A 24872-nucleotide genomic window follows, 5' to 3' on the forward strand; every position below is an offset into this window, starting at 1 on the left:
AGAAAACAAGTTCTGGTTTTACGTGGAAGTTGAACCAGTTTTACAAGGAAGACAGAGGGAGATTTGGTATGGGTAGTTTGGGGGGGCTTTGGGAACAGGACCGTTTGGATATCTAACCAGAGAAGCATCAGGTGTGTCAGTGGGGTACCATGAACCTGTCTTTCAATAGATTGCCTTCTCTCACAGATTCCACATCTTGATAGACATCCCATTCAGTGTCAGCTGCTCAGAAAATTCTGACCGTGTGGCTCAATGTCATCTTTCGACCACATTGTGTGTCGACGGTGCCACTCCTTAACTCCGGACATGACATCAGTCGCTGTGCTTCATGAATTCATTACACCACCTTACCTCAGTTCTGTTTTTCCACACGCTCAGCATGCAGTTCAGAACATGACTTGAAACGTTTTCGAATCAAATTTAACTTGTGTGAGAATGGCAGGGCCAAAACTGTCGGGTTTCAAACTGGCCCTCACGGACACGCACAATATTTGTGTGTGGTGCCTGGAAGTGGAGCATGACACTGAGCAAGGCGGTTCTTATCAAGCCATGAATCCCAACGTGATGAGGAAACGCTCAGTGAAGCTGTTGCTCGGAAGGCCCCTTTCCAAATCGCCAGCTAGGTCGGGTTGAAAGTCCTCGTGTCCAGACACCAAGGGGCCTACCCCAATAAGGAAAGAGAGAGAAGATATCATAAAAAATCGAAGAAGCAGCTGCACTCCCGCAGCGCCTCCCACCTCATCAAAATCGCTGGCTATTTCAGCTATGAAGGGACCTTCTCCCGAAAAAGACAGGGAGTGTAGGCACCGAAAAAATATAAGTAGCGGTTGTACTCACGCAGCGAGTCTCACCACTTTTCATTGCAAAAGAAACACAGGCAAAGGCTTGACTCCAACGCGTCGCGGTATAGGGGTAAAGGATAAGTCCTACCCTTCGAAGGGGGATTCGGGGGAGGAATGCAGGGAGTTCCAAGAAGCAGATGATGTAAGTCTTTGAGAAGGCAACAGCTGGTATGGTTTCGGCGTTGACGCCATTGGCGCGTTTGGCACCGTCCGCACCCGGTTCGTCTGGTATGAAGGTGGCCGAGGGAGGTCCAATGCCCTCTAGCTCGACCTCAACCAAAAGGAAGCTTGCATCGGCACTCACACCGCCATCGGTGGTGTTAGCCGGCCACGTCAACATTTCTGTCTCAAAAGAGTAGCTGCAGGACTGAGGCTTTGTGCCAGAGTCCAGAGTTGAATTTTTTGGATTTCATGCGGTTGATTTTCAATGAGGAAGGAGACCCGTACCATTAACACTGGAACCAGTTCCCGATTTTATGGCCGACCATGCGCATTTATTGAATTAGCACAGGGTCTGTGTGACGCAAGCGGTCTGGATACATCCCCCAACATCGAATTGCAGCAAGCGTCCCCGTACGTGCACCCAAACGCCCACTACCGCAAGGCGGTCAAAAAAGTGGTTGTTGCTCTCGACATTCCATCCAAGCCGGTCCAGTAGTAGGAGACAACAGATATATTCGAAAAGAGGCCGCAAACCGAAAGGGCTTTGCAGTTCTATCCGGCCATTGTGGACCAGGCCAGGCACTTGTGGCATCAATCATCTTTGATGTTGGCGGTCATCGTCGAGCTCCCGAAATAATATAAACCCGCGTGGTGCAATCTCCTGTTTTTGACGCGCATCCGAGCTCAGTAGGGCCAGTAATGCAAGCTGTGACAGTGAATACAAAGACCTCGACTCATTGATGATGATTAATGCCATGTGTGCATTCGCCAAATACTCCGAAGCACCAGTTTATCGGAGCAGTCCTGGACACTTGGGAGGAAAAGGCTTTTCCTCCCCAGGTGAGAATCACCAGCATTGCACAGATGGTCTTCTCCAGAACTCCAGCAGTCTCCCGGTGTCCGCCTTCCTCTACCTCTTAGGCCTCATAGCCTCCTGCATTTTTCTTGTGCCATAGGCCAGGCTCCGGATGAGATCCTCTCAGGAGTACGTTGTTGCAGTATTCAGGTGAAATGTCAAAAGTACTTTAGGTGTCAGGATCGGTTGCTGATGGCCTATCCTGGTGGAACAACAGGGCTAACATGTTGGCAGGAGAGCCCTTTTGGAGACCATGTCCAGATGTGCAGGGGCTGGGGGGCTAACTGTGGGGACCTTCAGGTGAGCAGTCATTGGTTCCAGAAGGAGAGCCTTTACCATATCGACCTGCTGGAGCTGCAAATGGTCAGACCTGTGCTGATGGCTTTCACACCTTCTCTCCGATTGAAACATGTTCTGATGTTAACAGATAACATGGTGATAATGCACTGCCTCAACAAGCAAGGAGGTGTGCAGTCACTGCCCCAGTGGCGAGAGGCTATGCAGCTATAGTTCTATTTACTGTAGAACGGTATCTCTGCCTCGGTAGCGCAACTGGCAGAAGTAAAGAATGGGTTGGCAGATGCTCTAAGCAAGCAGAGCACCATTTCCCACCAGTGGGAGATTTGCATGGAGGTCATTTTGGATATCTTCTCCCAGTGGGGAACCCCATCAGTGGACTTGTTTGCGACAAAGCACAACGCAAAATGCAAACGTTTCTGCTCAAGGGAATTGCCCCCCAAGGGGATTCTTGGGGGGCACATTTCTGGTGGAGTGGCTCTTCAACCTCCATTATGAGTTCCTGTCAATAAATGTCGTCCTGTGGGTTCTCAGGAGGTTAAGGAGGTTTTGGGCTTCCATGATCCTGATAGCCCCGGTCTGAGCGAGGAGGACATGGTACCCGGACCTTCTGGAATTGGCCTTCTGTCTATTAGAAAAAAAGCTTAAATCCATCTTGCTCCCCCCTTACCCCCACCCCTTCGACTCCCACTGGTACCTACCAGATGGCTCTTGACTGGAATTGTAGATTACCACTCAGGAACAAAACAAATAGGGCTAGATATTAACATTCTCTAGTGATGATTCGAAGAAAAAAGCAAATGAGGTAAATCTGGTGATGTCCTGAGCAAGTTGTAAACACCCATTCTGACCACTGCAAAGAGCAGTCCTGCAGTACAAAGATTCTGTCCTATGACAAACATTGTCAAGTCACTGAGCCTCATCTGACTTTGTTTTATTTGGTGGACTGGAGTACATTCAGCCTAAGGTTGTTTGAGGGATGCAAAGTACAGGCTCTGCATCTTGGTATGTAAGATAACAAGCTTGAGCAATCTCAGTATATGAGGAGGAAACTTCTGTGACTCCTCATGGTTTGTCGTCTCTCCTAGTAGCATCATTTGAGCAAGAATCGGGTAGAGGCTTGAAGTGCCCTCACTTTCTCTTGAGTACTTCAGTCTGTGAGAAAATCCAGGGAATTTGTCCCTTCTCCCCAAGGGGGAACCACCTCCACTGACACTAGGGAGGTGAGCCTGCTATGCAAAACTCTCCCTAGGGGCTTGGGCAAGCGGGATATCACTGGGAATGACCCATTTAAGGGACAAGGATTCCCAATTTAGACTGTAAAATCACCCTTAGTTAAAATGACCCAATTATTATCAGTGTATATTGGAATAGAGAGAGAGACTGACTTAATGGGGCTTGTACAGATGGCTGGTGTGGTTGCTGACCCCTCCTTTAAACTGCAATCCCAGGATCAATGGGACTACGTCTCTAACCTAAAGACATTGCATATGAAGAATCATCCACTTACCTGGTCAAGGAGAAGCACTGATATGAATCCAATCAGCTTTAGGAAGGACACGCAGAGCAGATGCCACTGTTCCCGTGCAGAGCCAACGTTGCCTGTAGGCATGACTACAGACAGTACATGGTGGGCGGAGAGCCTGTGCAACACTGCAGAGCCTAGGAGCACTGTGGGAGCATCCCACCGCCAGCAGGGTGGACACCTGGCGTGCCGTGGAGCAGATTCCCACCGGTTGAACTACGGACCGAGAGTCCTGAGCAGAAGGAGACTGCTGTCGAAGGAGTGACCGAACCTCCACGACCGCAGAACAGCAGGTGCATGATGCTCCTATCAGAGACGGAAGAGGGTGTTTGAACTCCACAGTGAACCGCAGACAGTTCTAAACTTTGTAACCCAAGGTCCAAAGGGCCTGCTGAAGATGCCTGTCTGAGGCATTAAGAAGGAAAAACGATAGCCCTCTCGCGTAGGGGGTCCCTAGAAAACCAAATATACAAAATGTATCCTGAAGAGGAGAGACAGAAATATCCACCAAGAAGGTGCTTGTGGCTTGTCCGAGCAAGGAAGAAGTCCAGAGAAAAGGAAACCCATATCCCCTATGCAAAAGGGACCAATAAAAAGCAGTATCCAAGAGAAACGCCCCAAAGGGAGGAGCAAGGAAAATATATACTGGGGCTGGCTGAGTGTGACACCCTGAGCACGGGAGAAAACCTGAGAAATTAGAGCCCATAACCCCTATGCCAAAAGGGACTGATAGAAAACAGAATCCCTGAGAAAAGCCCCAACGGGGTGAGCCTGAAAAATATACACAAGAGCTGGGTGTGAGGATCCAAAGGGAAGAGTCCAGAGGGCTACCAAAACTACCCTCAGACATACACAGCTGTTAAGGAAAGGAAGAAGTATCCTAGCGAGGCTTATCAAGGATGTATGGAAGAGACACTGCAAGTAGACCTATACATTTGAATTGAATACCTTGTAAGAAATATTACACACCGGAATGATAAAAGTCTAAAAGGAAGAGTATAATACATTTTTCCTGAGCATTAAAAAGACGGTAAAGAGGAATCCGACAAGAGGACTAACTCTACCTTTGTATAAGACTGTGTTCAGATACTTTGTTGGAGATATGGCAAGAAGACTGTGGCGATCCGAAAGGGGGGGTGGGTGGATGGAATCACACACCACCGAATAACCAACCAAGCCAGTACATTTATTGGCATTATTTTGGTTTTCTTTTCTTTAGAGTGGCAGGGCCAGTTGGGTAGCTTAGGTTTGGGACAGAGGACAGTGTTATATTGTGTAAGACGTCCTTACGAGCACCTTTGCCATTTCCTTTCTCAGACACGTAAACCTCTTTGTAGTAATAGGTCCAGTTGAGGTATTTTCTTTCTTTTTGTTCATAAAGATTCTGTGTTAACCATGTCCAGATGTCAGAGTCCTAACTTCGAGCCACTGCAAGTCATACTTGTCAATAGACCCATGTGTCACTCATTTTACAGCAGCGCCACTGACTCATGATGTTAAGATGGTCAGCTTCAAGGCCCTCTGTGTACACAGTTATTAACACACCACCCTTAGTTCTAGTAAAAACAGTGTACTATGCAAAGGAACGGTTTCTGTGTTTTAATTTCAAACACCACATCCAAAACATTTAGTCCACCTTGGATAGGATAGTTCAAGTCCCACACTTTCAAGGACGCTGTTCTGGAGCAGAGTACTTTTCCAGAAACAAAATCCTGTTCTTGCACTTGCTTCTATTCCCGATCCTGGCTACTGAATCTTTCATTAAGCCCTGTCTTTATTCCGCTGTTCATTGTTTTGCCTCTAGTTTTCCATAAGGCTTAGTGCCAGGAGTCTGTTCTCTGACCAAAACTCTTTAAATATATATTACCATAAGGTATTGTGCACAGCAGCCTGATTTTCTCGAGCCATTTCCCTATCTAAGGTCAAAATCGGACAGATCATCAAATCAGCATCCCACAGGATTAACCCCCTCGGACATCTGCAGGCACACTGCCCCTCTTGACCAAATTCTCTCCATCTCTCCCCTAGTATGCCTAAAAGCAATCGCTTCCCTCAAACCTACTTCCTACTCTGACACTATCAACCCTGCTTCTATCATTAAACAATTGATGGGCCTGGCACTGAACACTCCTCAGCATCATTAATGCCTCCCTCACAGAACTGTCATTCCCGGACAGCCATTAGATTGGTCTCATACACCTCTTTTGAAAAACCCAACTCAAGACCCAGACGCCCTGGCCAAGTTCTGTCCCATTACGATCCTCCCATTTATTGGCAGAATCTTCCAAAAAGTGGTCGCTACACAACTACTTCCTAAATGACTATCAGTCGGTGTTCTGCTCTAGGTCTAACATTGAGACAGCCACTGTCTAAGTGGTGGATGACAGGTGTTGGATGCGAATCACGGATAAGGGCGACTCATGTCTCCTTATCCTCCTTGACCTCTCGCCTGTATTCAACACCGTCGACCACCACATCCTCCTCTGCCTCCTCGCCAACAGGTTGAAATTCCCTTGCACTGTCCGGAAATGGTTTACCTCTTACATCTCGGCAAACACTAGGCGTTCAAATGAACACGTTGCATTATAACCGACTCCCAGTCTCCTGTGGAGGCCCCAAGGCACCATCCTCTCACAGATCCTTTATGAATTGTGTAAATCGCCCATTCCAACGAAACAAAGGACCATACTTTCCGAAGCCAATCTTGATTCGTTGGGATTTGTCGTTGTTTCCACATCTGGGCTATGACCAACCATGTTGCTATTATAAGAGTCATAAAGCCCCTTTTCTGTTTTAAAAAAAATATGTTTTGAGGGAGGGGTCCCACAGGCCGCACAGCCAGACTTCTTAGTTCAATCTTTCAATCCCCTGGAACATCGCTCCCATCTGTTTTTTCACTCCCTGCAAAACCGGGCAATTTCACCAAATATGAGTCCAATCTCCTACAGTGATTTAGCGCTGTGATACCTCTGGGTCTGGGTTCTACCAATAAATAAATAAATAAATACGGTCTGACAGCCTCTCCAGACTGATCTGACACCGATGGGTACACTGTGTGCAGTCTCTCTGGGTTGTAATGCCACTGAAATATAATTGTATACGACATTTCCCTCAGCTGTACCGAGCGTGTTAGTCTCGTGACAGCTTCCCATAGGTGCGTCCAGTATTCTGCTGATATTGTGTGCCCTAATGTTTCTCCCCACTCCTCATATATTTCCAATGGATTTGGGGAACCTGCTCGTTGAGAAAGCCATACAATATAGAGACTAATTTCTTTGATCCCGAATGTGCCAAAATGTATGTTTCAAACGGCGTCAGCTGTCGCATGGCAGCCGCTCTCATACTCGGGTTCATTAGCCAGTGCTTTAATTGGTTATATTTGAACCTATCTCTTTCCTGGACCCCAAAGTCCCACCTACACTCATCAAACATACGTAAGGTCTGACCTTAAAACATGTCCCGGATCTTCAGACATCCCGCCCCCTTCCAAGCTATGAATACTCCTTTTACCATACCCAGTGGGAAATCTGTGTTCCCAAACAATGGAAAAAACGGTGAGGGCAGTAGTGTGAGGTCCCCCGTCCCACTGCTGAATCCCAAACTTCCACCCCCTACCCAACTATTTCACTAGCCTGGAGATTAGGATGACTATGTTCCTTACTAAGCCACAGGAGGCCCGGAAGAGAGGATCCCGCAAGAGTCCTGTCTGGCCCATATTTTCTAATGATTATCAGTAAACCATTCCCTCAGCACTCGTACTTGAGCTGCTTCATAATATCTGAGGAAGTGGGGTAGTGCCATACCTTCCCTCTTCGTTGAGGCCGTTAACGTTGCTATCCTCGGGGGTTTATTTCGCCAAATATATGATGAGAGAAGTTTCATAAGTGAGGCAAAAAATGTCTTCGGCACCCGGATTGGCAGCGCCTGAAAATAATATGGGAGCCTTGGTAGTATTACCATTTTTATTGTTGTCATCCTACCGACCCAGGAAATTGTAAGAGGATTCCACCTCCTTAAATCTGCTTTTACCTTATTGAGTAGTGTAATGTCATTTGCCCTGTATAACTGCCCTATCGTGCTTGTGAGGATTATCCCCAATTATGGGATTCCTTTCTCTGCAATCTTTAACTGTGTTTGGGAGCTCATACTTTCAAGTTTGTCAGGATAGGTCAATAGTTTCAAAATCTTTGACTTTAGCCTATTCATTTTTAATCCTGACAATGCTCCAAACCCCTCTAATGCTTCCACAAAAGCTGGCACAGAGTTACCCGGGTCGGATATCCCAATCAGCATATCATCCGTGAATGCTATTGCCTTGTGTTCTTCTCCCGCGATTTCTATCCCCTTTATCTTGTCGCTGCCATGGATCGTAGCATGTAGAGGTTCTAAATATATCACATACATCTATCATAGAGAGGGATGAGTGTACCTGTGAGAAGCACGTGTAGTCCTGGTCTTGTCCCTTCATTGTTCGCCACACATTGTGTAAGGCCAGGATATTCATCTTCATTTTAAGTGCTTTGGATGGTGCCTTTGTCTGATGTACCGCCCGAGAGCTCCTATCCAACTGGGGGACCCATGCCAGATTAGAGTCCACCGCCAAGATGATGTCCCCCTTAGCAAAGTCTTCCAGCCTCGACATTACCCCTCTCAAGAATCCATCCTGACCTATGTTGGGAGCATATACTGTTGCCAATGTATACTTATACGTATCTAAACTGATATTCAAAAAGAGAGGCCTCCCATCCGGATCATTATGTGACTCTGTCACATATGCCCCCATCCTATCATATATTGCAATGAGTACCCCTGCTGTTTTGTCCCCCGCATTTGCCTGGTATAGTTGTGGGAACCCCCTGATCTTCATGCTTCCTTTATCTTGTTACCTTATGTGAGTTTCCTGAAACATAATTATATCAGGCTTTTCTTCCCTGAATAGCCCTTCTCCTTTCTTCCTCTTTACCAGGGTATTCAGGCCCCATACATTAAACGACTAGAGTTTGAGGAGTTTCATCGCACCCATGAGCCCCGCTTGTTCTCAATATAGACCAGCGCACTTGTTTCTTCGTACTTCCCTCTGGTGACCCCCCTTGCCCACTCAACAACCCCCAACAATACCAACTTCCAACAACCTTTATCCCTTCCCCCTCTTCCCCCTCCACCTCCGCACCCCCCACTCCGACCCCCCGTTTTCCCTAAGGAGGGTTCAGGTTCCTAGGACCGCTCGGGCATATTGCCCACTGTGCATGACCCTCATAAAATCCCAGAGACATATCATGGGGAATACTAAACCTCACTCGCGGATCCCAAGCCTACTACCCCACCACTGGGCCCCTCCGGCCATGTATCAAGTTGTAAGGTGTGTGGTTCTTACCCCTTGATGGCGGAACCCCCCCTCCAGGTCTCGATGTTCATCCGCTTCCCTCTTTCCCAGTTGCTTCAACCAGAGGGAGTCCATTTAGTATGGCTTTGTCGCCCTTCCTCAGATCTTGCCCTCGCCTTTGCCTTTTCGTTTTTGTTACATTTTTCCATTCCCATGGCCTCCTTGTTCGTCTCTCACTCCTCTGTGGATCATCCTGATCCTCTACTGGCCCTTCTTACAAGTTTAGAATCTGTTCCAACTAGTCACAGGTTGTAATGCGATGTTGCCGCCCTTCTCATGAGAATAGAAGGCCGAAGGGAAACGTCCATTTGTACCTGACTTGTTTCTTCACCAAGAATCTTACCAAAGGGCCCATATGCCTTCTTTTCTGTAGAGTGGATTGAGCAAGACCCTGATACAGCTCTAGCTCCAGTCCATTCACTTTCATTGGGCCCGAAGATCTTGCCGCCTGCAGAATCTTCTCTTTCTGACTACACGAAGTGATCGCCGCCAGGACATCCCTCGGTTGTGGGCCCGGTTCCACCACTCTCCTGGGGCCCACTATATGTATGTGATCAATCTGGACCGGGTCTTCTGAGCCGATTGCCAGGATGTCGCCAAACAACTGTTGCACTGTTTCCTTCAGGTCTTTGTCTAACAAATGATTCCGAAAGGTTCTTGATCCTGATGTTGGACCTACTTGAGTGATTTTCCAGGTATTCACGCTGTAGTTCCAAATTATGCGAGAGACGAGAGAGATGTTCCAGAGCCTCCTCACTTTTCTGCGTGTCCTCCATTTGCTGTTTTGCCTTTTCCACGTTATCATTCCTTTCCTCCAGCTTTGCCACATCCAGTTTTAATTTCTGCACCGACTGTAATTTCTTCCTTCAGGGTTTCAAACTGGGATTGAAATGAGGTCATAAACTGATCCTGAAACTCCTTAAACCAGCCCTCCATGTCCTCCTTTCGTAATGCCATTACCCCTCTTCCGGATTTCCCTGCACCGTAGGATCTTGACTGGCCCTCCCGCCTGTAGCTTGTGGCGACAGTTGTTTGATGCTTGTCTCGTGGCGGACCTGGGGGGGTTTCTGTGTCAGTTGTTGACGCTTTCCCCCTGCTCTTTGACATGGGAGCAATATGGAGTGCACTCTGAAAGCACTGTGCTTAGGTCCAGGGTCCCTGGGCTGTTCCTGGATGGGGGACGTGCCCAAGATATTCTGTTGCAGCTTTTCCAGTTAATCAACTTTGTCTTGGGGGTGGTCTTGCGTTGGGCCCTCTGTTTCTAAATGTGGTGTAATAATTTCCCGTGCGCTGTTTTGCTAAGGTCTCAAGCATGTAGAGTCTCCTCTGGTCATTCCTCTTGTTGCCTGGCGAGACTTCCCAAGACAGAGGGAGCCTTTTCCTAGCTCCCCTGAGGTCCTGGGCCTCGTCGTTATCCCAACTGGCTTGGGGCGCCTCCTATCTTGTGTGATCCTCCCCCTGCTGGGACGTTTTATGGCGGGGGTCTCTCCCCAATATCTTTTCCACCTCCCGGGGCCTCCAGCTCTTCCCCCTACACACTGTCAGAGCTCCTTACTTGGCTGCTGCACTGTGGGGGGCTTCCTTATACTCGTCCTCCAGCTGGCATGCTCCTGATCGCCAGCGCCGCAGTGCGCTGGCCCTTGCTCCCTTTGGTATCGCGTCAGAGTGTTCCCTTTGCCCTCCTACCCCTCGCGTGTCAGCCGCAGTGGAGGGGGCTCCTATCACGCTTTAAGGGACGAGTGTCGGCTGGACCAGCACTTCCTTGTTTCTTTTCTCGGGACCGGGGGGGCATACTCCTTCCCCACCTTCTACCTACTCTGATAGGTGGCACCCAGCTGTTGAGCGGACAGTGGCTGTTGTCTGATGCGCCGTCGCCCCTCTGCCTCTCCTCTTCCTTACGAGGAGGAGGAAGAGGAATCCTCTCATCCCTCTGGCTCACTTTGGGTCCCGCTGAGGGTGTTGTGGGGATCACCTTTTCACCACAAACCACATTCCGTTGCTTTGTTTCTTGCTATTTTATGCGGCCCGGCGGGGACAGGGATGATCAAACACGTCTGTCTCCGCCGGCCGCCATCTTGGAATCCTCCTGCATGTTTCTTTTGAGTGGCGTTTTAGACAGTCAGACTTTGCCTTCCACCATGCTATGTTTGGGGTGGGATGGTTTCATAGTGTCCTGCAAAAGTGCAGATATACTGGACTTTCACATCTTGTTTATTCTGGCTAATCATTTCATTTTTCTTCCTGCTTGGTTCTCTTTGTTCTTTTTCTTTCTTTTCTGTGCTGTGCTTTAATGTTGCCACCATCTCTTAAAATGTACCATCTCATTCATTTTTGTAAAGCAATTAGGTCTAGGCGCTCTAGAAATAAAATAAAACAAACAAACCTCAAACTTAATCCATCAAAGACTGAATTTGCCCTCATCAGTTCCCCCTGCTAAACAACAACGTGTCCAACAATGGCTCAATAATATGCACCTAAAAGGATTTAACCACAACTCAGATTTAGCAAAATCCTTAGGCTTCATCTGACTCCAAATCTTGTGTGCACAGAATTTTGACCAAAGCACCCCTGCAAGCTACTTTGGCTTCCTCCCAGGCCAGGATACTGTTCAAGATTGCATGATTCATCAAGAAAGCAGTCAAGAGTATCACACCAGCGTACCTGGTGGCTAACATCCACATATCCGGTGACACACAGGGCCTCATTACGAGTATGGAGGCAGCCATGCCCTTAAAAAGGGCATGGCTGCCTCCATAACAGGCTCCAGTACCGGGTTCCTCCAATGAGGACTTGCCGGGCTATTCCAACTTTGGAGGACCCGGTAAATCCTCATTGGAAAAACCCATCCCCATTCCCATTTGAGCCCCCATAGGGCTCAATGGGGATGGAGCTAATAACGGGCCCGTTATTAGCTCCTTGGTCCCCTCACGGGACCCGGAAAGGACGTCTGGTTTTACCAGATGTCTTTGCCGGGTCCCGCAAGGGGACCTCGTAATCAGGCATCCCGTAATGAGAGCGCCTATGTTATGAGGCCCACAGTCCTCACGCAGCAAATCGACCATCTGGCTCGAATCACAACTCATCCGCAAACAATCCTTCTTTTGTCACGCACCCATCCTGTGGAACTCGATTCCGGTATCGGCTTGGAATGCCCCCACAATTCTATAATTTTGCACATCTCTCACATCGGTTTTTTTTCTACAACAGCTGACCAAGGACGATTCCCAGTGGATGCACATTCCGAAGCACAGAACGCAACTCACAGTTCTGCGCTACTATTATAAGATGCCAGCCCAAACGTTGGCCACTTGTACAGTGCTACACTGCTCTCGAGTTAGGTCAGTGCTTTAAACAATAAAATAAAATAACACATGGTGGTGTAATGGGGTATTCATAATTGATGGTGGTGCTTCTTCAGCTCCAAAAGCATTTGGGACAGGTAGGAACTCCTCTTGCTTTTAAGACATGTACCTTACATATGGCAGCTTGTCTTAAAAAAATACTGACAGGCTCCAAACCATGACAGTCACTGTCTAGTTAGAAGAACAGCACGGGCGTCCACATAAAGCAAGAGAAGAACAACATCAGGAAAGGTTAAAAATAGGCAGGTAGCAATATGTTCTTGTGCCTGAAAAATAGCTACGGGTGAAGTTGGGGTCCAAAGCAAAACAAACAGTGGGCTCCGTTATAAGTATGCCGGTCCAGAAACAACAGTACCAGTAAGCTTACCGGCACTGTTGTTTCCGGACCGGCACACTGTGCCCGACTGGTCCTACCCTGCCAGCACAAATCGGCCACAGTAGGCAGACCATCGAAGAAGCACGGCATCGTTAGCAACGGTTCTGGTGCTTCTGTGGTCCCCACTCCCACATAGTTCTGGGCATGGGGATTAACGAAATTGCCGGCTCCTGACTTCCCGGCCGGTAATTCTTTACGGGTCCTACTGCAAACCCGTCGCTATCACCGGCAGGGTTACCGCCGGACCCGTAATGAGGCCTAGTGTCTCAGAAGAGAGCTAATTTGCTGAGAAAATGTGTGTATGAATCACAGAGGCTGATGTCAGAAACAGGGAGCTGTGGTGTTTGGAATGCTGCTCACATGTGCAGGCCCAAGGATTCCATGGAACTAACAGTGAGACATCAGGAGCAAATATTACATGTATTTCCTTTGGCAGATATGAGGGAGGAAAAAGGATTCCAGTCAGCTTTTCCATATAATGGGCCTCATTACGAATTGGGTAGTATCTGTGCGGTAAATCCGTTGGAATAAGGCCCAAACGAATTACTGTTACTGCCACATGGTCAGGTGGAATTTCCGCCAGATTACAAGTGGTGGTGGTGGTGAAATTCCCCATTTAATTTGAGTCCACTGGACTCAATGGTTTTTTGTTGGTGGAATTACCGTGGTGGAATTTCCGCTGCTGTAATTCTGCCGATTTTCTGGTGGTGAGTTGGAGGATTTACCTTCAGGATTTTCCTGGAGGCAAATCTTCCACTCCAGGCCCAAACTCGTAATTTGGCATAGTGGTAAAGTTGGCAGTAAATGAGTTACCGCCAACTTTACCACTTACCGCCAAACTCGTAATGAGGCTGATGTGTTTTCAATAGAAGTGCTTTTGGTTGACCGTCTGTCCAGTGATTGACGGGTTCATTTTGAATAACAAACCAGCAAAAAAAGGTCCACTTGGTCGACCAATCAGAGGCTTGTTAACCGCCATAACGATCAGTCAAAATCGCGTCCTACAGATTTGGAAATGACTGTCAGAGGCCCTGCTAGCCAATGAGATCATTTATAGTAATGATATCAACACCTCACATATACTAATATTAAATATCTTTTTAAATTCTATTTGATCACTGTTAGACGAAATTGAAAATATACTGATAAAGTGGCGAATCCAACATCCGAAGGGTCCAGCTATTGGGGGAGGCAATTTTAACTGTGATTGTAATCTTAATGAGTCTGAAGTAGACTTATTTCATGAGGGCAAAGTTACCCGTCTCACAACCTTGTGGTCCAAGGAAGAGGAGTACTTATGGCAGAGCCTGGTCATCTTTTCTTTCTAGATGTTTTTATTTTGCAAACAAACCAGTTATTTTATGGTCAATGGATGAAAGTCCCGACTTGGCATAACTCGGTAGCAGCATCCGCGACTGACTGTGTTTCTTGGTAACATAGACACAGCGAATGTCTCTATGGTTGCGATAATAATCACCCCCCTGAATGACCACGCGATGCTACATCTAGTACTCTGCGTGGGTCACACAAGCGTAGTTGAATCGGGCGGCCCACAAAATGTAGTTGTGACGGGTAAAAACAACAGAATTCGGCAAATTGGCAACAGTAACAAAGCAAATACCAGATTAATAATCTGGTGGGTCACCCTTCCAAAGAGAGAAAGGATTTAATTTCATGCCCAAATGAATTACCATACTTGCTATCTACATTGGGAAAAACATTAATTGAACAGAGCAAGCTTTCTTACGTTCCCTTTGCCTCTGGCCATAGAAACTGGTTCGATTCAGAAATAAATGACAAAGAAAATGAGCTGCGGAACTCGATCAAATTATTGATGAAAAGATCAGTTACATCAAACGGGGACAAAATAACACAATGAAATTCTTTTTAAAACAGGCTTACCGTAGATGACTCAAGTCCCACAGAATTCAACAATATATCAATAAAAAACAGATTCTGTTTAAGAAACTAGTTAATAAAGACACACATTCAATTAAGCAAATTTTAAATGACACTGAAGGCTCCCAACCCAAGATGCTGTCCTTTTGTGAAGTCTGGGTAGAATATTTCACCAGCACATTCAAAGCAGCCTCTGGTCAATCAGCTAATTATGAAAGTAATGCTTTGACGGTAGCTTGCTGGACGATCCTATTTGACAAAACAGACACTGGGCCTCATTATGAGTGTGCCGGTCATGGTAACAACTCCGAATTCTGGGTGCAGGTGACCTCCCGCACGCCAGGTCTGACCTGGCGGGTCTGACCTTGAGGGTCTAAACTGGCGGGCAGAACGGCACCCGCCTGCAGACTTTGGAGGATGCACCGCCATTGTTGCACACAGTGCCGGTGCATCCGTCCTCCCCATTCCCATTGAGTCCTATGGAACTCGAATGGGAAGTTTTGTTTTCTGGCGTAACTCCGGCGGCAGCCGGCCGTTATTACTGGCACGGCTACCGCCAGAGTTATAATGAGGCCCACTGAGTTGGTAATCAGGGAACTAAACAACTCCAGAGCTAGCAGACCAAATGGAGTTGCAAGTAGAATATACAAAGATGATCCCGCACTATGTGCAGACATCTTGGCCCGAGTCCACTAGGCAACTTAGCCCATTAAAACAGGGTTCAGGAAAGGCGTGGGGGCCTTAATGAATACCTTTGCACTCTGTTCATGTACCTCCAACATAGGTGGGAAGCTTGGGAAATCCTCATACGTAGCTGTGATTGATTTATCAGCCGCATTTGATAACATTGACATCACTAACTTATGGCGAAAACTAAGTGGGGTATTAATTTGGGTTTCCTGCATATGATTCAGCTATTATACACCGAGAACTCAATGAAAGTTAGACTGAACACCCTGGGAGACCTGTCCAGAGACATACCTTTAACAAAAGGATTGCACCAGGGGTGAGTTCCAGCCACCACCCTCTTTAACCTCTATTTGGCTGACCTATGAGAAGAAAGTAAATCTTGGAAGGGCTATGCCCCGAAATGGACGGATCTGATGGTGAATGTTATTGCCTATGCCGATGATCTCGTACTGATGGACTACTGCCTGGTAGGACTTCAAAGGCTCCTAGATGGAATGGAAAGTTATCTGAGAGTTAATCAGCTGACAATTAACCTCCTGAAATCCTACATAATGACATTTACCACTAGGCAAAAAAATAAACCATATACTTGGAGACTGAGTAAGATGCTGGTCCCCGGGGTAACTACAAAAAGCTACCTGGGCTTCCCGATATCATCTAAAAGCCAATTAAAAAAAATCAAAAAGAGAAAATGGTGGAGAAATTCGATCCAGCATTTCATTGATGACATTTACCACTAGGCAAAAAAAATAAACCATATACTTGGAGAATGACTAAGATGCTGGTCGCCAGGGTAACTACAAAAAGCTACCTGGGCTTCCCTATATCATCTAAAAGCCAATTTAAAAATCAAAAAGAGAAAATGGAGGGTAAAATTCGATCTGGCATCTCCAAGGTGCTGAAACACAAGCTGTGCGCTTACTCCTTGGCTCCGTTATTAGAGCTTTATAAGTTAAAGGTAACTGCAATGATCCTATATGGCTGTGAGCTGATCCCACTCAAGAACAGGAAATTCTTGGACTGTTTGTAAGGGAAAATCTGGAAAACAGTTCTGGACCTTCCCAACACAGTCCCAATTAGTGTGATCAGACTCGAGCTGGGCCTGACATCATGGTGGGCTCAATACATAAAAAGAAGCTTGTCCCTCTTACATAAACTAACACAGTCGGAAAAACACATGTGGGGTTCCTATTTGTATGACTGCTTAAAAAAAAAGGCCAGACTGGAGTCCCTTTGTGATCCACTTCTATAGGCGATGATTAGTCTTTCAAGAAATGATTATCCTGGATGTGTTGGACTCTGAATACACAATGAAAAAGAAAACAAAGAGTTGGGAAAAGAGGATGGATTTTGAAGATCTAGAAAGGTTAAAGCTGTTCAAAGAGAAAATGAATTACTTTCTATCTATCCAAATGCCCATCCCAAAAACATAGGGAGAGGTACTTGAAATTTCATTTAAACGCCCTCCAGACGCTAGAAGTTATTGGTCCGAAAAAACCTGATTTGCATATGGTCTTTCCTCTTTTGTAATGGATTGGCAGGCAAAGAACGATGGTCTGCAGGGTTATACAGAGCAATGCCAGAGGTTGAGATTAATTCTAAACCTTCCAGCCATCACCTCTTTTGTTTTGCTATAATCACCCTGAGTGGGACGTGTATGGTCAGACGTGGGTCCTGTGCCTGCCTGGCCTAGAGACCAAAGCTTCTCCTCACTGATGAGGCCCAACGCAGTCAGAGCATGTTTGTGGATGCTTGCAGTCTCGTGCAGAAGGAATGTGACCAAGCAGTTTGGGCTGGACTACCCCTTTTGGGGTGGGACCAGGCCTGATTTGCATAATGTATTTCCTCTTTTGTAATGGCTTGGCAGACAAAGAACGATGGTCTGGAGGGTTACGTACAGCAATGCCAGAGGTTGAGATTAATTTTAAACCTTCCAGCCCTCACCTCTTTTCTTTTGTTATAGTCACCTCGAGTGGGACGGATATGCCCAGATGTGGGTCCCGTGCCTGCTTGCTCAGAGACCTGAGAGAGGTTGAGATTAATTCTAAACCTTAAAGCCATCACCTTGTTAATTTTGCACCATTCTGAGCATCCACAAACCATTGGTTAATTGCTGAATCATAGCAGGCCCACACCGAAACTCCAATGGTTTTCAAAATATTCTATTCTGTTACATCCTGAGGAAGCTGTGCAATACACAGAAACGCATGCTCAGGATTATTTAATATATGATATATGCCTTTGCACTATATGGAAATTAAGATGGATAATTATCCCAAGCTAATTGGGATATCCTTGAAAATAAACTGTAACTGAAAATCAACAGTCTACCTGTGGTGTTCATTTGTTCTTAAGAATAGAAAAAACATTGTTTCAATAAGCGCAGAGCAAAACATTGAAGGAAAACGTAATGCATTTAATTCAGATTCAGTGTGAGTGTTTTGGTTTCTTTAACTTATGTGAGAAGCCAGGACACACAGAGTGGTCATAGTTTTGGCTATGGGCCTCATCACGAGTTTGGCCTGAGCCCTTAAATGTGGCGGTAACAGTATTACCGCTGCATTTAAGGGCTGGCCAAATCCCGAGTTGGGCGAAAAATGGCATGTATTACCGCCGGTATACTGCCCAACTCAGCCATAGACTTTTAATTCAAACAAAAAGGGGGTTGGAAATGCCTCCCTGTCTGTATTCTAAGAGGTATTTCCCTACATAAACCAAAGTTACGGTCTGTCCGATGTCAAGATGTCAAAAGCAATATGTCCCATGTCTGGAATCCTATCGTCGCCTCACATTATACAAAACAACTCTAATATGTGAAGGATAATGTCTTTGGCTTTGTAAGTGCCCAAAGGTTCAAGTTCAAAAGAAATGTATAACTCCAACACAAAAGATGCCAATGGATAAGGGTCACAGTTCCAGGGGACAACTCTCTTCCCCAGGTTTTCCTCCTGTAGATGTCCAAGCTCCTAAGAGTAGGAGCCTTCCTTAGACTTCTCTGTTCAGCAAAAATTGTTTGTTTGTTAAACAACTTGGTGTTAGTGTTAATTTCGTAGGATACCTGGTGTGTTCCCTTGCCAGGTTTCTTCCCTGCATTAAAGTAATTTCAACACAGTGTTTGGCTATGCCTGATGTATCCTCATATCGAGACTTTCTCATGTGATCTACTTTACACATTTGCCTACTTGACTTTGCCTGGTATACTCTCCTGCCAGCGTTTTCTCATGTGCTTCACTTGACACACATGCAAACTTGAAAATGTCTTGTATTAATTTCATTACTTCTTACTGAGTCTCATTCCATTACTTCGTATTGGGTCTCACATTCTGTTTCATATGCTTCATTTATTCTCATTTGCCTTCGGTAGGTTAGGGTTTTTAAAAGTGCCCCGGTGTCCCAACTTCCTGTGGACTTACCGGTCCCCTATGGCGTGCTTTGGCTCTCTTGCCTTAAGCCTGCAACAGCTCTTCGGGGTCCCGCTCCTTCTTCCGGGGTTAGTCAACCTCGCTTTGTGGCTTCTGCATTCCTCACGGCTTCTATGCGCTTCTCCGTGTGCGAGCGGCGGGGATATTGCTCTCCGGGAACCGGGAATACCAGGAAGTCTTCCCTTCTCCTCTCATGGCGTCCTCGTAGCAGACCGACTCATGCAGTCTTCTTTCCTTGGCATTCTCCATGAGCCGGTTGGCTCCACGTTTTTCCCAGCAGCACAGTGGTCCCTCACTCAGCACCGAGAGGACTAGGTTCTGTCAGCAAGCGTCTCCACTCTGTCAGCTGGTTCTGTGTTTTAAATGTCCCAGCACCAGAGAACAGAAGGTTATCACTAAAAAGAAAAGGGAGATACAATGTCTCATCCGATGATGTCTGGTCACTCCCTTGATGGTTGCCTCCCCCCATGTGATCCTCCCTCAAATAGCCGCTCCCAGGGTCAGGATAGGTAGCGGCTGGCATCCCCTTGCCACATGGGGAGAGGTCACCGCTGGAAAAGAAGTGATTACATTGTCGGATTCATCACACTTATTAATAAATGCCTGCCTTCACTCACTAATCCCCTCCCTATTATTGCAAAACAAAGTGATCAATCTATTAGCATGGCATGCTCTCTGCTGATTAAGTATGCTAATAATTCTTTGTCTTATTGCTGTTATGTAGGGAGTGAAGACAACATTTTTTCCTAACTTCTTGCGTCTGTTGAAGAAACGAAATAAACAGCAATTCCAATATTGTTTAAGCCAACTGAAAAAATCAAACACAAGAGCAAAAATTGACAAAGGTATGTACTTTCTGTGCGCGTGTGTGTGCGCGTGTGTGTGTGTGTGTGTGTGTGTGTGTGTGTGTGTGTGTGTGTGTGTGTGCGTGTGTGTGTGTGTGTGTGTGTGTGTGCGAGCACATGCCCATGTGCACCTTTTCATGTTGTGGTAAGTTCAGAGGTTACAATCTAGTGCAGCTAGAGGAAGTATTCACCAGTACTTCTGCAGTTGTGGCACGCAGGAATTGTTTTGCAGTTGAATGCTTGTTTCAGTATTGAGATCTTTAGTGCCTTTCTCAATTTTGACTGGTCTTCTCTCTTTTTCAGTGACAGTTGTAGATTGTTTCACAGCTTCGGGCCATGTGGGTCATGCTTCTTTGTCTGTCTTTTCGTCTTCTGTCGAGTGCAACGTTTTTGGTCCTTGGGCAGCCAGCGTAGGGCTGGGTAATGTGGTCTCTAATTTGTAAACCAAGGTAGAGGATAAATATAAAATCAAGGGGAAAACATTGTTAAAATCAGCTAAGGTTATTTAAGGTTACTACCTATAAAAACGTGAATTCTACGAATGTTCTAAATGCCAACATTAAGGTACAAAAAGTCAGTCCACGGTATAAGTTAAAGTCATTCAAAGTTGTGAATGCCTACAACACGGTACAAGCAATCTGCCCCATGAAGTATTTCCATAATACAAACAAACTCTGTCAGACTTCAAATCAAACCATAACTCACACTAAACCACTACTTAACAAGTTTAATCTTAACTATATAATAAACCTAATAGCTAGCTAACGACCTGATATTTAACTATTGTTACAGAGTGGTGTAATGTGAGTTGAGTTTTAACTTGGAGTGTTATGGAATTTGTTTTGCGGTGTGCACCAGTTCAAGGTAAGGGCTAGGTGTGTGCCAGAACCCTCAAAAATGGAAGCAAACAGTTTCAGGATATTTGTCCAGATGTGTTTTTCTGGGCCCATAGAAAATCCAATGTAAAAACACTTTTATTCTACATAAAATGTTTATAAAGCGCCATTAAATGTGTTCATATAAGAACAGATCCGATGCTTGCTGAATTTGGGGAACTTTCATGGATGTGGCGTTACACAGCACACATTGAACAACAAACAGGCCAGACCATGGAATCGGGTTAACAAAGGATTTAATGACTAAGCATGCACAGGATTTGCCAAAAATAACAAATCGGAGCTCATTTACAACTAAGCCGTAACATGTATGCAAGGCGTAAAAGCCTTGAGTAGGGCTTTAACACCTTGCATTCACAACACAATTTGCTTATTTTCAAGCATATGTATGGCAGAGAGGAGGGGTGGAAAGCAACTTGGGTTTCCGCCGCTCCCTTCATCTCCTAAATACAAAACCGTCAGCATCTGCACTGGCATGGATTTTCATGCCGGAGCAAAGTAACAAGTAACTTACATGTAACTACTGTTCTCCAGGATGGGTCTGGCACGGATTCACATGATCATGAATATTCCCTGTCGTCATGCTGGGAATCCTCCGCAAATAAGGAAAGAAGTTTTGCTTTAGCCTGAAAACTGCTTGTCTACTCTATGACCAATCACTGTCCGTTGGTTCATACTGCCCCCTAAGCTCTACCCCTGGTGGCCATCTTCAGATTTGGTAGAGATGTAAAGTGGCAGAATGAACCAAGAAGAGCCACGGAGGGGAAGGAGAGTTTGCATGTGAATCCATGGCAGATTCATGCTGGAGAACAGGAGTTACAGGTAGGTGTGATGAATCCTGCGGAAATCCTCACAGACTCCCAGCCTAAAGTCTCCTGCCATGTGGCCAGGAGAAGGCAGCCAATACTTGATCCTAAACCTGAGGGTTTTGCCGGGTGGATCACATGGGAGGAGAAGGCCATCAACGGAATGTGAGGACTCTGTCAGGGGAAACACTATATTCATCCCCTTCTGCAGGTGAGGGTTCTCTTAGGCCCGAATATCTGATGGCTTGTCGTCATAGCGCAGCTTCCTCTCCCAGACTTCCCCAAAATATAAAATATGAAACCCCTTAAAGCAAACAGGGAACCAAAATAAATAAAAGTCATAGAGTTAATACTGATACAATTCTACATTATCTTTGAATTGTAGAGTGAAGAAACAACCATGCATTCCCTTGAGGGATTCCCCCAAATGTACATTTTATGAATTACTAAAACAGAGTAGATTGAATGATATTAAAATGAATAAGAACATTATGGACTCCAAGTCCCAGTACTTAAGACGAGGAAGAGGAGCTCAGAGGTACAGAAATGTAGTGTTCAGTCTAGTGGTTATAATGATGCACACCTCAGTGGGACCTTTAAACATATAAAGGCCTTTCTGGTGCGGGCAATTAGCGAGAAGCAGTGGAAGCAGCAGAAGCAGGAGAGAGACGCCGGAAACGTGAATGTGTTACAAGCGGGACACCACGTTGAAAAATTGACAGGAGGCTGGAATCCTGAATGCAGAGGACACGCAGCAGGAAGCGGCAATGAGAGCGCCTGTTATATGGAAGAGAGAAGCTCTGCTGGTCCTGCACCTTGCCTCGGTGTGTGGCGTTCACTGGAGTGCGAGCGGAGCAAAGAAAGCACCAACTGATGGAGATGAAAGTAACGGAAACGTTACGGGAGCTGTCAGAGGCCTGGGAAAAACCAGCAGAAGCAGATACAGGAGCAGCGGGTCCAGCAGAGGTGCACGGAAAGACCAGTGAGTTGGCATGTGTCAGGTAACGCCAAGGCGCTCTGAGACAGACCGCTGGCTCCAAACAGCTTTTGAATACAGAACTATTGAATTGAAGCATTTTGGGTGCAACTCTTATTATAAGTGAGATCAAGTTAAAGAATATTGTAACCACCATTGCCAAAGCCAAAAGCGGATAATATTTAACCCGGGTGAATGGAACTAATCTCACTCATTGAGACGGCAATTTGCAGTACCAAGATGGACGCTGTGCTTCACTGAAGGACCACTGGGGGACCGAGTGCGGCAGTCCCAGTGGACCCGGAACACCTGCAGAAGCGGCTGTGCCCTGTCACAGAAGGGGGCAAATCTACGGGCCATATGAGGAAGCAAGTACCTGGCAGACGGTGGCAGTGAGGGAGGGGAACGAGCATTAGTCCGGACTCCCCGGGTTCGCAACAAGTCCCGCCGGGGGAGACGTGGATATAACAATAAGCCCAGCCACCGTTGGAGGGAGACCCACAAACCGATCAGCGATAAGGGCTGCACGCTCCCAAATGTACATTGATAGTGTGGGCACAGTTGTCTCTCGTGCAGGGAAACGGAACCAGACCAGCGGGAGAAAGGAATTGAATGCCCGCTGGAACTGAGAATCGACTCTGACTACTCGCGGATTCATTATAGATAGTATCCTGTGGGCAGTGACTGAGGAGTGCGAGGACACCGGGCCCGGCAGTGCAGATCCATGAGGGGCCAGAGGACAGACCTTGACATAGCTGTTCTCCCTCAAGACTTGGCTGATTTAGAGGTGCCCGGGCACAGGGTGAGTAGCGGTGCATCAAAGAATTGGTTGGCAGCACGGCTACCTCTACATGATAGGTGGATTCAAGAGTCAGGAGATACTGATCAGTGATCTCCCACAGATCCTAAGCGAGTGGGGGAAACATAGACTTGCTGCAACGGCACCCGGCGGCGCACCAATTGGAGACAGGAAGGGTTGACTGCATATCCTGAACAACAGGACGCACAGAAGGCTTCCTAGCAGCAGAAGCACAGGGGAAGAGATTGCGAGAAGCAAAAGCAACAGCAGTGGACACAGCACCGCGAACCAGAGGATAACCTTGCCCCGAGACATAACCAGGATGGTAAAAGGGCAGCAAAAGATGGAGGAATATACGGACTGCAGAAGCAGAGCACAAAAACAGGAAGGATTGGATCGAGGGGCAGAAGGCACAGCAGAGGGAGACATGGGAGGAGTCTCAATACGCGCTACAGCCTCTGGTGTTTCTGGAGGAAGTTGTCTTCCCTGCTGCTCCTTGAAAGGTTCAAAAAGTACACTTGGTTCGTAGTGTGGTGAGCGACCGGAATGTGTCCGTGTTGGTTTTCATCTCATGTAATGCTTCATCGATCTTACGCCCAAACAGATTGTCACCTTCAAAAGGCATGTCCAAGACTTTATGCTGCACTTCCGGTCTAAAATCAGTGCAGCGTACCCATCCCTGCCTTCATAGTACCACACCGTTGTTAATCTGCTTGAAGCCTGCATCGGCCAGTTCAACCGCAATATTAAAATTGTGGTTTGCGGCCTCCTCACCCTCTTAAGATGGCAACAGCTTCGGCATGCTTTTCCTTGGGCAAGTGCTCTAAAAGGGGTACCAAGCAGTGCCACATTTCGCGGTCGTACCTGGCTGTAACCGCTAATGCGCTGGCTACTTTAACTGTAGTGGCCCCTACCGTAAGTACCTTTTTCCCAAATGCATCAATTTTTCGGCCCTCACTCTCCGGTGGTACAGATCACCGACTCTGCTGACGGTTGCGACATGAGACATTTAGGCATGGTGTCTGGTGCCTTGAACTTTTTTTTTCGAGTCTGTCTTTGAAGGCTTGCTCCTTGAAGGGATTCCTCATGGTACGGAGTCCCTTATTCAGTACATGGTACAGGATATTAATGGCCACTACAGATTTCCTCCTTTTATGCATATGATCGAGGGGGGATCATTCCCTTTTCTCCTCTGAAGGGACGATGCCAAATTCTTTGCACACCTTTATCACTAATGAGTGGAAAGCTCCAATCTTATCTGGTGGCTATGGTTTTGGAACTTCGTCTGCCTGGTGATCCATTTGGTCATGATCCATGTCCCACTGGTCATCTTGGGGCAGAGACCCTGTGGTAGTAGTAGATGCTGTATCTCTGGTTCTTAATCAGTGTCTGTATCACTGAGTTCCCCTTCTTCATGTTCCCTTCAGTGCCAAACCATAGTTTAAGCAGTTTGCTCCTTTGTTGTGGAACAGTGTGAGTGGTTCCCTGAGCTTAATGGTTGTGGGACATGACGCCGTGGAGAAACCGATCCCTTGCAGTGCTTTCACTTTTCTGTTACCTTGCGGGGAGGGAATTCAAATTTTGCTGAACCCGGTCAAGAACTTGTAGGAGTGGCTTTGTCGGTACTTGCGGTACGGCCAGTAGCCTGGTGTCTAGCTTGACAATTTGGTTTTGCAAGGAGGACAAAACCTGTAGTGAGAATAAGGCTTGCAGATTTAGGAGTGTCTCTTTCGCTG

At 46.6% G+C, this 24872-nt stretch overlaps 1 protein-coding gene across 1 annotated transcript in view; it reads left to right on the plus strand.

Annotated features, from left to right (window-relative positions):
• LOC138568695 (uncharacterized) overlaps positions 1–24872 on the plus strand; it is a 1243988-nt gene that overhangs the window by 851008 nt on the left and 368108 nt on the right. Inside the window, exon 85 of the mRNA XM_069646472.1 lies at positions 19539–19659. Within this exon, the coding sequence (XP_069502573.1) occupies positions 19539–19659 (121 nt within the window). The remainder of the gene's footprint in view (positions 1–19538; positions 19660–24872) is intronic.

Source organism: Ambystoma mexicanum, chromosome 2q (assembly GCF_040938575.1).
Source record: "Ambystoma mexicanum isolate Mex_15411 chromosome 2q, UKY_AmexF1_1, whole genome shotgun sequence".
In the NCBI taxonomy this organism is placed as follows: Eukaryota; Metazoa; Chordata; class Amphibia; order Caudata; family Ambystomatidae; genus Ambystoma; species Ambystoma mexicanum.